At 44.0% G+C, this 16921-nt stretch overlaps 1 protein-coding gene across 1 annotated transcript in view; it reads left to right on the top strand.

The window, feature by feature from the left end:
• The window catches only part of TBPL2 (TATA-box binding protein like 2), a 196755-nt gene extending 180710 nt beyond the window's left edge, over positions 1-16045 (top strand). Inside the window, exon 7 of the mRNA XM_069205977.1 lies at positions 15744-16045. Within this exon, the coding sequence (XP_069062078.1) occupies positions 15744-15823 (80 nt within the window). The 3' untranslated portion in view covers positions 15824-16045. The remainder of the gene's footprint in view (positions 1-15743) is intronic.
• The last annotated feature ends 876 nt before the right edge of the window (positions 16046-16921 follow it).

Raw genomic sequence — 16921 nt, forward strand, 5'->3', positions numbered from 1 at the left:
TGTGATGCCTGGCGAGTATGGCACCCAAGATGGCGTCAGTTTACCCACACGTCAGCCGCTCACGGTTCACAATCCAGGATAGACCTGGTCCTTCTTCCGGGCACTGACTGCGCAGCTCTCTCCCACATTGAACTACTGCCGAGGGGAATCTCTGACCATGCTCCACTCCGATTCAGTATAGGTCACACTCAATCCCAGATTCGTCCAATGTGGCGACTAAATGCATGGTACCTCCAAGACCAAGGTTATGTGGAACAGTTGCGTGAGGAGATAAAAGAATATTTTGAGCTGAACGAAGGGTCGGTGTCATCCACAGGTACTTTGTGGGCAGCGGGTAAGGCGGTGCTAAGAGGAAGGGCCACACACCTGATACGGATCCAAGAACGTTCTCGAACCCAACACATTGAAAAGTTGGAGCTGAGAGTCGTGGCCCTGGAAAGTAAGAATGATGTAAGCCCGACAGATAAAATGACAAGACAAATAAGCTTGCTCCGAGAGGAAATAAGAGACCAATCCCTAGAATCGGCTAAATACATATGGAGAGCTAGTACTGCAAAAATCTACGGCTGGGGAGACAAGACCGGTAAAATGCTACATTGGCTGGTATCTCACCATCAAGCCTCCAGGATAGTACCCGAAATTCGGGATGGCGAGGGAAACACTGTCGTTCAACACACAGAAATCGCAAATGCCTTTGCCACATATTACCAAACTCTTTATCAAGCGTCGGGATGGGTCAATATGAATGTAGCCAGACAGTTACTAGACGAAACTCCCCTCCCGCGGTTGTCAGAGACAGAAGCAAAGGCCTTAGATGAACCTGTCGACACAGAAGAAATCCAAATGGCCATTTCGGCCCTGGGCGCGGGAAAAACACCAGGACCCGACGGACTCCCTGCAGAATACTACAAGGTCTTTAGAGTGGAGTTAATACCACACCTGTTGAACCTCTTCGTGGAGGTGGACAACAGTGGTGTCTTCCCCCGAGAACTAGACACAGCTACCATTGTGGTGCTACCTAAGACTCAACCCCCCTCACTACTCTGTGCCGACTACAGGCCAATTTCACTAATCAATACAGAGATAAAAAAAATTGCAACCATCCTTGCCACCCGTCTTAAAAAGATCCTTCCTCTACTTATAAACCCAGATCAATGCGGCTTTATGGCCACTCGCAGCACTCGGCATTGCATCCGCCGGTTACACATAGCATTAGCCGAACGCGGCCGTTTGACCCGAGACCTTGCCCTTTTACTCATTGACTTTGAAAAAGCCTTCGATTCTGTTGATTGGGGTTTTCTCCGGTTGGTACTCCGACGCGCGGGCCTGGGCCCTAGATTCTGCCGCTTGGTTCAGGCACTATACACCAACCCCACTGCCCGGGTGCAGGTTAACGGTTCTCTGTCGTCAACATTAGAGATTCACAGGGGCACACGACAGGGTTGTCCTCTATCCCCCCTTTTATTCACCTTAGCCATTGAGCCTCTGGCGCAGATGGTGAGATCCGACCCAATATATAGCGGCTGGAGATGGAAGCACTCCCAGGAAGACAGAATAGCGCTCTATGCAGACGATATCTTGCTATACATGGAGGAACCTAGTGTAACAGGCCCGAGATGCCTCAGACTACTGGAACGCTATGAAGCGGCTTCAGGTCTGAAAATGAACCCTGCTAAATCCATACTAATTCCGTTGGCACACTCACGAGACTGTTTTGACTGGCAGGAACATATACCATTGCGTCGACTAAGCTTTAAATATCTGGGCATCTGGGTATCACTGCTGCCAGAACTGACCTGGGCTAAAACTTTGACCCCCTTACTGTCACGCATAAAAACAGATCTCCAGAAATGGCAAACTCTACCACTAAACATAATGGGCCGAGTAGCTTTATACAAGATGATGATTTTGCCGAGGCTCCTCTACACCTTTCAAAACTTCCCCCTACCCATCCCCCGCTCATGGTTCAAGGCCCTTGAAAGAGCTACAGGGTTGTTCTTCTGGAGGGGTACCAGACACCTCGTAGGGGCCCACCACTGCCGAAGAGGGATTTACGTTGGAGGCCTGGGTGCCTCAGACCCCTACCTTTACTACTTAGCCTCCCAATTAATAGTGATACACGACTGGTTTGATGGGGAGACCCAGCCTACCGAGTAGAATTGGAGACCCTAGGGTTTCCCCGCCTTCTAGACATCATGTACGGGAATCCCCTGCCCCGAGAGATGGGAGAAGTTACCAAAGTGATTTTCCAGACATGGCGGGCTGCCCTGAGATACACCCACTGGAATACCACTGTTACACACCAAACACCACTGTGGAGAGGGAAATAGTTAAGCGCAACTGCAGCTCTAGAGGGATTCCGGGAATGGGATCTGGTGGGCATCTCCCTGGTTGGTGACGTGTGGGCAGGGGACTCCATGAAATCTTTTCAAGACTTAAGGAGAGATTTTCAACTAGCCCCAACACATTTCTTCCGATATCTCCAACTCAGGCATGCTTTAAAAACCCACATACCGACGGCAAGTTCTCTACCAGAATCTAACCCGCTAGAAGCCAAACTACTCCTGGGAAACCTGGGAGGAAAAGGGGTTTCCCAAATCTATAAAATGTTAGTTAACAATGCCCCTGGAGACGTGAACCTTTAGATCCAGATGGGAAGCATGGGTGGGAGCCCTAGAAGACACAGAATGGAGGGAAGCACTGATGGCACCCAGGTCCTTCGTATTGTCGGCCAAGCTCCGCACAGTGCAATTCTATTACCTGCACAGTGCGTACTTATCTCCTGCTAGGCTATACCGCGCAGGTCTACGACCCTCGGCCCAATGCCCAAGATGCTTGCTTGAACCTGCAGATTTTTTCCACATGGTCTGGTCATGTCAAGTGATTCAGTCCTATTGGGAATCAGTGTTTCGAGTGCTGGAGAAAGTCTTAAATGGTGAAATACAAAGAACTGCCAAATTAGTCCTGCTGGGCGTAATGAAGGGCATGAGAGGAACACGGGCTCACCGAGCACTGGTAGCCACAGCCCTGTTGATAGCTAAAAGGGACATAGCAGCAACATGGATCTCCCCCAAGGGCCCAAAACTCCATAAATGGAAGAAAGGGGTAGACTGGTGTGCGACCCAAGAAAAGGTGGTCTATGATTCTAGAGGGTGTCCCCGGAAATTTGAAAAGATATGGGGGAGAAGGGTAGACCTGCTACTATAATAGAAGATGGGAACCTGGCCAAGACGGCAGTACTGGAAACAAGGCAATGGACAAATCCCACAGTTTTAAACTTTGACTTCCCGTATGGTATCTATCTGTTTGATAATCACTAATGTCCTTAACCTCGTATACAATGTCATATGGAACTGTAATTGCGCTCTGCCTGACCTATCACTGTTTTTGTTCATTGTTGCTGGTTTATTATTTTTCTCAAAACAATAAAACTTGTTTATCAAAAAGAAACTGCCTGTATTGGCTCACAAAGTTTTCTATAAAGAAAGCCATGAGATTCGCGCAGAGAAGATGCATAGTTACGAACCATGCAGACCTCTAGAATCTATGGATACTCCATTCTTCAAAATCCCTCAAATCAAATTGACCAGAGGGTCGGAAGATCTTTCTCTATCCTTCTCTGACGTTATAGAATAATCTACCTTTACATCTTTGAGCTGAAACCAGTCACCTGAGATGTCATGGGGGATTGAAAACATGGTTGTTTCAGCAGACGTAAGGCAATCTAGTTGTTTATTACCAAGACACCATGACATGGTAGCAGATGCGCTTTATAAATACTTTTTATCATAATGATCACCGACCTTCTAAGCAGAGGAAGACTCGAGCACCTTTGAAGTTCGGAGGAGCACATCTCTATGCCTTCCCGGCATAAGCAAGTAGGAGCAGCCAGTGATCCTGACTATATGTCAGAGTTCCCTTCCTACTGAAGTTATACTAAAGCCTCTTTCTATTGTGCTTGTCTGAGATTACAACCCCCTTCATATTGCACTTGTCAGACTTGACGGTGATAATACTCTTCCTATTTTGTTTGTCATAGAGTTCACAATATAAAACTCCTTGTTAGGGTGTTTAGTAAGGAGTTCACAAAGAGAAAAAATAAAGCGTATTTGAGAAATCTGTTTCAAATGGCAGTCTTTAGTTACTGGAACCCAATAGTGTCAATGGGTGTCTATCTCCTTCAGAGTCACGAAGCCTCTGTACCATGGTCTCTTACACTGGGACCAAGTACACCTTTTAGCTCTTGAATGTCTAGGTATTAAGGCAAAAAAATCTGAGAGGAGGTAATGTGGGCTAGAAAATCAAAACTCCGCAGCACACAAAAATAACAATAAATCTGTGTTTTTAAAAAAAGTGAAAGTACTGTAATGAACAAAAAAACAAACTATGTTGATAAAACTAAAATGTTTACAAGATCTCTGAAATGGACTTGAATCCCCTGCTAAGTGGGCCCTGCAGAATCAACTACATCAAAGAAAACTTGTTAGGGACAACTAATCCAGTACATCTAATCTGTTTCTGTAATCTGTGAGGTACCTTGTGCAGCACTAAGCACCACCAGGTTATAATCCTCAAAAAACAGCAGTGCCTTAAAATGAGCCCTTTGCAGCACAAGTAAAGAACAGCAAGTTGTGGCCTGAAGGCTATGCCAATTCATTCACAATTTAAAACGAGAGACATACTGCCTATGTCACCACATCTAAAAATCAATAAATGTAGACTTTCTTTACCATGAACATAGACATGACCCTGCCCATGTGATCTTTGCCTAGAGAGAACTATCAAACATTTTAGGCAGCCCCAGAGTATACATTGACATGAACATAGAGTCCCTTGTAACGCATAGTATTTACTGTGGCCAGACATAAAAAGTGACATCTGTGCTATGTCCCTGCCTATTGCATTTGTCAGGTAGTTCACAATGTAAACCCCTTTTCCTTTTGCATTTGGCAGATGGTTCATAATGTCAATTCCTTTTACAGAGTGTTTTGCAAGGAGCTTGCAATGTAAATCCTCTTCCTTTTGTAAGCAGACAATATTTGAGGTCGGTGTGTTGTGATAGTGAATCTTATGTCTTCTATTCAATGTTATTTTCAGGACTACTTTTACATTTTTGATGGGTCGGAATGTTATTTATTCCAAACTTTACTTCAATCTTATGTGCAGCAAAAAGAACGCCAACCCTTGTTTTGCCACTTTAATGTTGCTTTGTCAGGGCAAACGAAAATAACAAATTCCTTATCAATGATCAGTGTCCATGGGGTTTCCAATAACCATTAATCTGAAAACTGCAATTAGCATAAAAATTTGTCAAACTTGATATCATCATTCGAAGAACTATTTCACTACAATTGTGTGAGTACAATTACTTTTTTTTATTTCTGCTTGATAACCGTTTTGGCTCCATCTTGCTCCTGATTGTCCTTCTGAATTGAAATGTTTTTAATTCTTCACTTGCTCCCCCCCCCTCTGGTTCTGTCTGAGCTGGGTTGCCCGACCTCCCATATTGTTGTTTGTGGCTCAACTGAGCCACAATGCTGTGCAAATAGCCATCTGCTCCACTATGGAATATGTTTTAAATTACCCCACCAATGAGACACCATGCACTGAGGTGCCATCCTGATCCATGACCTTAGTCAGCCCCTCTTAGTATCAATTTCTTCTGTGAGTAGGCTGTAACGCAGTAGTCTAGTATTTGCAGGTACATCTCGTGTTATATACTGAAAAGTGTTCCTGTCTAGAAAACGATTTGTGTGCCCCAGAAAAAAAGGTGTAGCTTGTGGTGCAGGTGTAAGCAACGCCTCACATGTTGCGTATCCATAGCTGTTAAAAAGCTAGTTAGGTGTGATGGTCCTTGTTAAGTGAGCTGTTGTTGTCCCTGACCTGTGGATGTACTAGTCCATTATCCCACTGAAATACTCCAATCAATTTTCTGGCATTTAGTGCATCTGGTGCCTAGAAAGTGGGTTTCTTAAAAGAGAAGAATGTTGGTATCGTACCAATTCGCTGATCTGAGTTTTGCAATGTTTTTGTCTTGTTTTGGTATAGTGTTAATCAAACTCCGTATCTTCATCTTCAGAGTTCGATTCCGTGCTCAGACGGAATCCAATCTCCACTTGTTTGGTTGCTTTCTTTTGGTGTGTTGACTATGGTACAAGGGTCTGGTTTAGAGTTTCGCGGACGAGTTACTCCATCATAAATGTGACGGATATCCTGTCTGCCATATTGCACTGTCCTTAGGACATAAGGGAATCGTAATACGGCAGATAGGATATCTGTCACGTTTGTGACGGAGTAACCCGATCTGCCAAACTCTAAATCAGCTCCTAAATCTTTTGTTCCACTGCATAGTCCTAAGTGTTCTCAGCTATTGAAAAGGAAGGGCCTCAAGTTCCAAATAACTTTTAATTTTGAAGTGTAAATGAGTCTTTACCTCAGCTTCAGCTTTTGTTTCATTCCTTTGAAGGACTCTTGTTGCTACAGCATCCGCTTATTGTAATAATGGAACATTAGAACTTTGGCAAAAAGGTGCTGAGGGGCCTGTGTCTTTAAACCAACTGCAGTATGAAGCCTCTCTCTTTATGATTCAATATGCAGGTTACATTAGAGTGTGTGGTAGCCTACAGTAGTGCTCTATGAAGGACAGAGTTCCAACTCCAAGGAATCATGTTCTGCCCAGTCCAGCATGAAGCACTTGGGCATGGTTCAACCCATTCCCTTCTGAAAACCCACCAGGTTCAGATTGTTTCAATGGGCTCTCCCTCAGCATCTTCCACACAGTCAAGGAAGTTCTTAGCTTAAAAGAACCATCTGATGACTTCGAACTTTAATTCATGAATCGTGTCCCTCATCTCTGATATTCAAACCTTGGCCTTTGTGACTCTATCCACAGTGCTTCTTGGGGCTTGTCTCAGGAGAATTACGTTTCATCATGCCACTCCAATGCATCTTTCCAGTACCTGTCTAATGTTATTATTAGCTTTGAGAATGGTCACAGTATCGATAAGTTAAGTGGCATCGTAGAAGGGGAGGATCCTGGGCTGGATGCCTCTTGTGGTTGAGTTTGTTTTATTTGCACTGGAATGCTTGGCACATTTATCTATTTTGGAATACTGGGTTCAATGGGCAGGCTTATCCCGACTCCTTGGTGTTCAGTTCCCTTCATTTGAGCAGGGCATAGTTGATGTAGTCAGTCCATGTAATGGCACCAGGGCATTTTCACTCCATTTAGGCGACCCCCTGTTACCATCTTCCTCTTGCCATATTCTACTTCAGGCAGAGTAACCAACTTCAGAAACTGCAAGTGGTGTGTGCTCCCCTTATTCATCCCCCTACCTTCTGGCTTATCCTTTCACTCCATAACTATGTGCTTGGGTGGCCCAGCTTTCACTGCTGAATACTAAGGTGGTCTGGCGCAAACTGTCACATAAGATGGCGGTGTGTCTGGGGGCCACCGCTCACCCTGGCTGCACCTGCACATTCTTCCCACGAGGGTAAGATCCAGCTCTCAGTCCAGGTGTAGCAGGCTCCTGTCTCACTGTGTTTTGGGGACAGGCGGGTCTGCAGCTGTTGCCTTTTAAACCCAGTCCTCCATGCTGCACAGGCCTGCTGTCCCTGATAAGGCCCCAGGACCAGTCCTACAACTTCCCAACTACTGTTGGCTTTCGACGACACTCATGTCACGGCCCAAAATGATTATTTGCATGAATTCCCATTTGGAAGGTCATTAGCTGTGAGGGCTAAAAACACTGCATCTTCTTCGTAGAGCATGGTAGGGACCAATCGTGAGCCAATTTTAGGGATGTCGAGAGTACAGGCACTTAAAAAGGAGTCCAGTACGTTAATAAAAAAACAAAAATAAAAACGGGCCAGAATGCATCCTTTTCTTACCCCTCAAGTTACTGGATAGGGGCTGACAGGTCACCTTTCTGGGAGTAGCGCACTCATATAGTTTTTGCGTTACAAATATTTTAAGACTGCCAGGAGTGGGGGATAGAAGCCTGCTAAAGACATAACCTCCCAAAGTTTCTCCCTGTTCACTAGGTCAAAGGCAGAGGAGAGGTCTATGAAAGCCATGTGGATGCCCCTCCCCTAGCATGTACACATTTGCCTATAATCATGGAGAGATTTAGAGCTTGTTCTGTCGTGCCCTTTCCTGAGCGAAAGCAATACTGTATGTCAGTGAAAAAAGAGTTGGCTTCTGCCCAGCTTTCCAATTTCCCTAGAATAACTCTCCCGAATAGCTTCATGGAAGAGGCTAGAAGGAAAATGGGATGATAGTTTGAGGAGGCATTTTTATCACCTTTTTTTATAAATTGGGACTACAGTTGACTGAATTGACTGTTTCCACGACTCCAAACTCCTCACCCCTCCTCACCTTTATCAAAGACCTGAAAACATTGGCTTACATAGGGGCCATTAACTCAAGATTATGCTTGAAGAGTTCGCACAGGACCCCATCTGGGCCTGTTGCTATCCCCATCGTAAAGCGTAAAATCACTTTTTAGACTTACTTAACTGTGATGGACCTGATAAATCTGCCAAGGTCCCCCAGTGGAATAGGAAGGTCAGCAGAGGACTGTGTCCTTCCTCTGATCGTTCTGCATTAAAATAAAATAAAGAAATGGTCTACCCATTCCTCACCTGATATGTAGCAGTCAATCCCTGAGGAATTCCTGTCCAAGAAAGTAGTTGTTTATAACCTCCCAGAACAACCTATTGTCTTTTAAAATGGGTGCTTGTTCCAGTTCCTGCCAAGCAATGGCTCTGATATCCCTTTTGCTATTATCAACAGCTTTTTAAATAATTTTTCTTGGCCGTTCTCACTGTAGTGATATTCCTAGGCAGTTTTTTGTGGTCTGCTTTAAGACTTTTAAAGTATTTCTGCATTCACTATCAAACCAAGCCATCTAACCTTCCTGGGATTTTTAATCAGCAATAAGTCATATATAGATGCACACATTTTGTCAAAATTCAAGCAGACGATATCTGGAGTGGTGGAGTCTAATAAGCAGGAGTTCACATCTCTGAAATGTGTCCTAACTAAATACCCCCAATATTTTGCTTGCATCAACCTGTTGCCATTCTCTACTGTCCCCTTATTTCTTGAAAAGGGTAATGATGGACATTTTTCTTTAGTTTGAGGAGTCTTCAGGATACTTGACAGCTCAACCAAGATGGGGAAGTGATCACTCCATGGGAAATGGCATACCTCAAATTTTTCTATCCATTGGGACAGGAAGTCTGACATAAGAATATGATCAATTTTGCTCCCCTTGCCCCTCACTACAAAGGTTGGCTTGGGTAAGACATTGCCCTTTCCTTGGTCAGATGCAAAAAGGATGTTATCAGCCAACATTATCCTAGTTTAAAACTTACCCATAGGCTGTGTGCTGAAAATGGCTTACATAGTCCCCCTGCCCATGTGCAATCCCACTGGCTCTACTCCCATTATAGCGACATTTAGCTATATTAAAATTTCCTACCCAAATAAGGGAAACACTTGAATCTTCCTCTATGGTTTGATCGATCAGTGTTTCTAGCTATTCCATGATATCTACAGGTTGACATCCCAAAACGTTGTACTAAACACTTATGAATAAGATATTAAGAATCAGGGGGTATGATAACTTTAAAAGTTGCCAGTGTGGATTAGAGAATATTTCTTTAATTTTAAGATTTCCTATTGTCTTTGAAATAAAAATTACAAGACCCCCTCCCTCCCCTCTTTCCCCGGCCCACCCTAGAGGGAATTGCAAGGGAAAAAACAACCTATAAAGGGGCAATCGAACAGACATGTCTATTGGCAACATAGAATGTCATAGAATGTTATAGGACCCTATACACCAGCCATTCCTGATTGTTCAATTTGGATCTAAGCTCTGCGACATTCCAAGATAGGAGTCGCAGTGATAGAGGGCACGATGGTTCCAGACTATTTGAGTATAAAAGGGGGAGGGGTAGCTGTGGGGGATTTGAATCTCTTAAACTTCTCGCCCTAAATTGAGGGCTATTCTGACTGTTGAATACCTGTCCTATATTGTATAAATGCCCTCTGTCCTCTCCATCTCTCAGAATACTAGCAGGACCATCCAATTCCCTTATGAGTGGCGTACCCTGCTGGCCCATATCTTCCCTCATCAACAGGTCAGCGTTCAAAGTTTTGCACACATGACTATTCAGGTCAGGAGCAACTCCGGAGTCCACCTTATCTGCCTAATCCATTTCAGCTGTACAGTCTAAATTGAGGACTATGAATTCTCATCTAAATGGCCCATCCTTCTTGGGCAGTCAGTCATTTTCTGACAGAGAACCCGTCGCCAAGAATCTATTCCTTAGAGGTACAGAGGGGGGTGTGTGACTATATTGAATTGGCAAGCTTGAGTCTCCTGGGTGGATGTATTGTAAGTTACCTGGGGATTGCAAATGGCAGTAAAAGAACCCCAAGAGGAGGAGTTTCATTATGTTCCCCTCCTGAGGCCACAGAGATGACCTATCTAATCAATAGCCAGTGAAGCTTTTTCTTACTGGGCCGATCCACCCCACTCTCCTGGTGAACAGTATTTGCCAGGCATTTTCCCTGAGAAAACAGTGTTTGGTGGCCAGCCAATGGATGACTTTATTGTCAGAGATTCAGAGAGGTCTCCTACTGGGCTTGCTTCATGGGGGTGACATTCACCATGACTACAACATAAAGACAGCTAGCTGGCGGTAAGTTAACTACACGAGAGTCACCCGTGCTGGTGAATCACTCAGTCTGATGGCATTCCTTTGTTTAAATTGACAAGCAATACCCTGATCTAATGTCTGCCTTGCCCCTAAAATGGCCACTGTTGACTATATTACATGTTACCTTTGTCTTGATCTCAACCCCTGGGCTTGATCTATTCTGGCGCTATCAGGTTGTGGACTTAATGAGGTACTGGTCAAAACACAGTTCCTTACAATAGTTTCCTCTGGGGGGGGTAATCGTGTTTGTATGCCTCTCTTGTTGCGGGCCCCTCTCGATGTTATTGCTAGTTGATAGCTGAGTAGACAAAGTCCTACAGTGATCACCTTCTCCACTCCAGTTTGCTCAATATATCCTTAAGTGGAAATAGCAGGTCATTGAGGGTTACTAAGATTTTGTCCAATTGAGAGGGGGAGAGATCAATCCCAAGGTGGCTTCTGTGAGGGCTTCTATCAGGGTAATCTACGCTTTTTTTTGGTGCCTTCCTGCTTCTCTTCTTTTGCTTAGGTGCAGGAGGGAGAGGTGTAAGAGGCGTAGTCCTGTTAACCGGAGATTTAGAGCTCTCCATTGGGCTCCTTACCTCTTTGGGGTTGAGATCAACCTACCTGCTGGAACAAGTTTTTATGCCAGCACAGCCCAGGTCAGTTGTTAGTTCCTCCATTCCTGTTTCCTGTGCTGCAGCTTCCCCAAAACCTGCTGACCCCTAAGATAGGCACCTATCTGCCAGATCAATTTGTTTTGAGATGACCCCCACAGCCCGTGCAAGAAATTAGACTATGGTGGTATGCGTTGGCTCAGGGATTGATTTGCTGTATCCGGTTTTCTGTTTAAACATCTTGGCATTTAGGATAAGGTCTCAAATCAGAAGGGGAGCAGGTGCATGCAGGGCCCCTTGAGGAGCCGAAGGGGGGCAGCTATTGCAGTGCGATGCAGGGATCCTTTCTGGGCTCATGAGGCCTACACGTGGGCAGACTGGGGCAGGCAAGCCCTCCAGGCATCCCGCAGTTATGGGTCCACTGTCCACACCTGTGTTCGGGTATAGGTTGCAAGGAGGCAGCTGTGCGAACCTCAACTTTAGTGGCTAATGGTAACGGCTGGCTGCACGAAGGCCAGCGGCTGCAGTGGTTCCCTCAGAGCTGGCTAGTGCTAGCTAGTGTGTGTCTTCAGGCATTCACTGAGACGCTGCAGTTGGTTTCCACCTCGCTCCTCTGCAGCTTTCAGGACATTCTCAGAGGAGAGGCGGGGGACAGCAACTTCCTGCGTGGGCCTCCTCGGTTAGTCATTCAGTTCTGGATCACTGAAAATATGTTAAGTCACGTCCAAGGCGTCTTTTTTTTAAAAAAAATTCCAAATCACAGCTATCGACAAGGTTATTTCAGTTCTGTAAACTTCAACTGAAAAAACGAGGAATTTCGGAGACAGCCTAACTTGCAACCCTGAACATGTTCCATGCCACAAGCCACACACGTTTTACCCCCACATATTTATCATAGAAGTAACCAAGCCAAGTGGAGTCGTTGGATAAAAGAGTGGTACTGGGTTAATTCTGGACAATGAGGAAGTAGAGTTGGAGAAAGGATGGAAAGGAGACCCCTGGACCAGGGTCCATAAGTGGTATTAATGAGCTTTGGCGAAGTTGATTCGGCAACAGGGCAGGGATTGTCTGAAAAAGAGAGGGAATCTCAACAATACTTTTTGTGGGGTTGGTGCCAATTGGGTAGTCACTACTTTGGAAATATCTACTCAACTCCAGAGCCCTTGGAGGTGCCTTGGTGACCCCAAAGCCTCAAGAGTCCTAAAATAATCTGTGCCATTTAGCTGGGGCTTTGGGCGTCCTGCGCCGAATATCGTTGCTCTTAGGATGTTGCACATTTTGTTTTCTGACAGCTGCTATTTCTTTTACAGGATTACACCATGGTGACATCCCTACTTCTCCGGTAACTTCACCTTGTCGTAGGAATGCCTTAGCACACTGTCACTCCACATGCCTTGTCACATTGGAGGGTAATTCTCCAGTGCAATTGTTTGTTTTCCTACCTCTAATCTCACCTTTATTTCCCTCATTCATGTTGCATAATGGTGTCTCATGCAATTGCTTCAGCACTGTTCATCAGGATTTTGTTTCTCCAGAGCATTAGAGTTTAGTGACAACCATAAAGGTGTTAGCCACAATTTTACACAGTAGCTCGGTATAAGCACCTTCTGTCCAACACATGTGGCTTAACGGTTCGTACTTTGTTTTTTTCATTGTCATCACACTCTTTTAGATGTTAAACTTCTGGCACTAGTAATTCTGAGGCACAAAGACAGTCTGGTGCCACCTCTCACTTTCTATCACTGATTGTGCAATCTGTGGTTTTCCTCATGCTCCAATCCACCACAGTAGATTGTATTGGCTCAGGCCTGGTACATGAGCCACAGGGGACGCTCCAGTTTACTGGTCATTATTTCTGCCTTTACCCACTGAACGTCTGATGACAATCTGCCCATAGCCAGGACTCCGTTGCATCAAGGGAACCCTTAATGTCCAACACAACTCAAATGGGACCACACAATGATATCCATAAAAAAGGCCACATAAAAATACAAATTACCCATCATTAAACATGAATCCCATCATAGTGTTTTGGGACAACTAACAAATACCATCTATCCATGTGCCAAAAGGGTCGAACGGACTGCGTTACTTTTGGATCAACAAATTACAAATAAAAACATTGTCCCCTATTTCTTTTTCCTGTTTTGTTTTCATTTTTTATTGTTTTATTTAAACAAATAGTTTTTTAGGGCAGGCCATGAACGAGCTACACAAATGGTAACGGTATGAAAGGGAACATAAAAGACAATGTAATGTAACGTTGAATTAAAAAAATGTGTCTACTTCACCAATAAGTTTCACACATTTCCACAACAAACTGCAAAACAAAGCACAAAAATAGGAACAATCAACTACTATTTAGAAAAATGCAAAAAATGTGGTACAAATGTTTTATTATTTTTTGTATTTTTTTTGCAACTCTGCTTATTCTTGAAAGCTGGGGAAATGGCGATCTTAATAAAGCAAACCTTTTGCTGGCGCCATATTTCAAAAATACACTTTCTTGCACCGCTCTTTCTTTCCATTCTCTTCCCCAAAAATGAATTAGATTTTTTTACCTGGTTCCTTCCGGGGATTCCACAAACGTTTTGGTATCTTTAGAATCCCCAAATTATGGGGAAAACAGCACGCAGATGTGGCCTGGATATGTTTGGTGGAAAAGGCTTAAGTACAAACAATTGCCAGCGCAATCAAAAACTGGCTTAGCACAATGGAAGGGGATCGGTAGGAGGAAGCCGCTGATAAGGGGTTAAAACTGTGATATTGTTTACGAGAAATGGCTGAATGTCAGTCATTCGAAGATGCACTGCACGTCATCCTCAAATTTAAATCCTGACAATATTGTTTTGAGAATGTGTTTTGGGATGACCAAGAGGTCGTCTGAGAGGTGTCCAAATATGGGACCCCTCTCGAATGCAAACGTGCCTTACAGTGGCGTAACGAAACTGGAGGGGGCTCCCTGCAAAGAACATGGAGGGGCCCCCTCCGGTCTCACTCAGGAGTTCTGAGGCCATGGTGCTGCTCTGAGGGGGTGCGCCGTGGAGGTCCGGGCCCACCCGCACACGGGGGGCTAAGGGGACCTTTGTTTCGCCACTGGTGACTTAATCGTGTAGAATAAGCCCTTATCTTTGAGGTAGTGCCTGATTAATCTTTTCATAACAAAACTTGATCTAACATACTAATCTCAAGATTGCCTTTTGTCTTTAGAAAGCGGTCTGTTGTTCTGCTCTTTCATTTCCCAAGCTATACCTTCTCCTCTTCTTTTTGTGTACCCCAAAGTATGCTGGGGCTGCAGCATTGATTCGATACTGCAAGTCTTATTCCATGTATCAAAGAAAGTCAAAGTTCAAAAGAAGAGACAATTGAGGCAATTCAGCTTTCAGAATAACTAACACCTGAGATGTGCAAAACATACATAAAACAACATTAATAGTAAAGGGGGTGTTAGGTGAAGCACACAGGAGCTTGCCACGGTTACACGGAAGCTCAGTGAGTTCCCCACTCATAATTGCTGATGTTGGTAGTGTCTGCAAAATATCAATTTGTATACATTCAAGGGCATGATATGGCAGCATGGTTAGGAAGGCAACACCCTGGGGACGGAGGAAAGCAGGGATAAGAAGCAAAGGGCTGGGGAAAGGGCAGCTACTGAAAGTAGTGGAAGTTCAAGGAATACAACTCTGATCACTTCGGGAAACAGCGAAACACTTCTGCACAGTGCTATATCTGTGAATAAAGATACAATGCAAAACTGCGCCGGTTACATTCCAAGACGACGGTGGTCACAATATGAATGCACTGCTAAGCAGCGCAAGTACAGGAAACATGAATGCATTGCAAATCAGTGCTGGTCTAGAAAGGGCATACTGTGCAAGTTACGTTGTATTTCTTTGTGTATATCCGTTAATATTCCTATGTGCTTCATTACAAAATCTCGTAACAAACCTTGTAGGCTTCTGTTTGTAGAATGTCATCATCCATCACTCAATGCATGTTTCCTTCACCATCATTGCTTTTAAATGGAAGCATCTATAAACAAATTCAAATATAAGTCTTTCGTGCTCAGTGTTCGTCTCTGCATTTCTATTTTTTTAAATTAAAAATCACAAGCAACATATTCAGTTATAAAAGTGAATTAAAATGTGATTTATGTCTTAACCTTATATAAGCAATTGCTGTAAGGTAAACCTCTATATTGATTTTTATTTTCCAAATATTTATATGTTTGGAAACTGAAATGCGTGTGTGGAAACTTTTCTGCCATATAATAAATGTGTGCCACATTAGGTTGAAATGACAAAACAGTTCCATTTGATACGATGGCTTTCTGTATACTCTATTCATTTTATTTCTAAATAAATGCGTTTTAAGTTGTAGGTCGTCATGATAATTCTAATTGTTAATCATTTGTTTTAGGTGCAAAGGAACGCTCTGAAATATATGAAGCATTTGAAAACATATACCCTATTCTGAAAGGGTTTAAGAAAGCTGCTTGAACTAAGTGAAACCATGGAATAGCAGGAGTTACTGCTATGTGCCTCTAGGAAGTTAAACGTCGATTATAGTTTCTTAACTTCCTAAAATAGTGCTTAAAGCATTATTGAGGCTCATATCAGTATTCCTTTTATTGTAAAGTCCTTTGTAAAGAATTATTTTTTTCACGTTGTGTGCACAAATTATACTTGTCAGGATATTTATTCAGCTAAAAATAAATGGAAGCAGACTTATTTTGTTAATAAAAAAATATGAAGCTTATAAATATTTTGCTGTACTGAAGTCATTATTTACTTCTCAGTTAATATACTTCTATCAGTTAGTGGGGCATCACAAAACTTTGCACTTTTCAGGAGGATGCAAGGCAGATCACTTCAGGAAACAACGCTCTAGTGCGGCGCGATTGCAATTTAGACTGTAGGAGAGACTACAAGTGCCTCCAAACCGCCAAAAAATTGTCATTTCAGAAGGCACTATGGGTGGAGCTGAGGGAGGCTGCTGCTGAAAACAATACTAAAAGGTTCTGGGAACTCGTAACAAGGGCAGGGCCAGGGGGCGGCAAACATCATAGAGACCTACATTGGCCCGCCTACATGGGTTCACCACTTTAGTACCTTATATAGTGTCACCCCTGATGGCCTACTGGATCCCACGCTTATGTGAGATATTCCCTCCCTGGGCCCTGGTGCAATTGAAATGCTGACCCTTGAAGTGACTAGAGCACTGGCCCTGATCTTGTGCCTGTGGATCTCTATCGTTAGGAGCCTTACTATTGGGCTAGTATCCTTACCAAAGTGTTTAATGCAGCCCTTGCTAGAAATGTTGTACCATCGTCCTGGCGCTCTAGCACCATTGCCCTGATCTTCAAGAAGGGCGATCGTGGCTGTCCCACTAATTATCGCCCAATCTCCCTCCTTGATGAGGCAGGAAAGATTCTCGGGGAAAGTTCTACTCACTCACCTGCAGGGATGGGTAGGCATCCAAGATATGACAGAAGTGCAAGCTGGCTTCCTGTCCTGCATAGGTACTATTGATCATGCCCTCCTCCTCTACATGATCTCATACAAATTTACGATAGGATGTCCTCGCTGTAATTGGTT

The sequence above is a fragment of the Pleurodeles waltl genome, chromosome 9, assembly GCF_031143425.1.
Source record: "Pleurodeles waltl isolate 20211129_DDA chromosome 9, aPleWal1.hap1.20221129, whole genome shotgun sequence".
Taxonomy (NCBI): Eukaryota; Metazoa; Chordata; class Amphibia; order Caudata; family Salamandridae; genus Pleurodeles; species Pleurodeles waltl.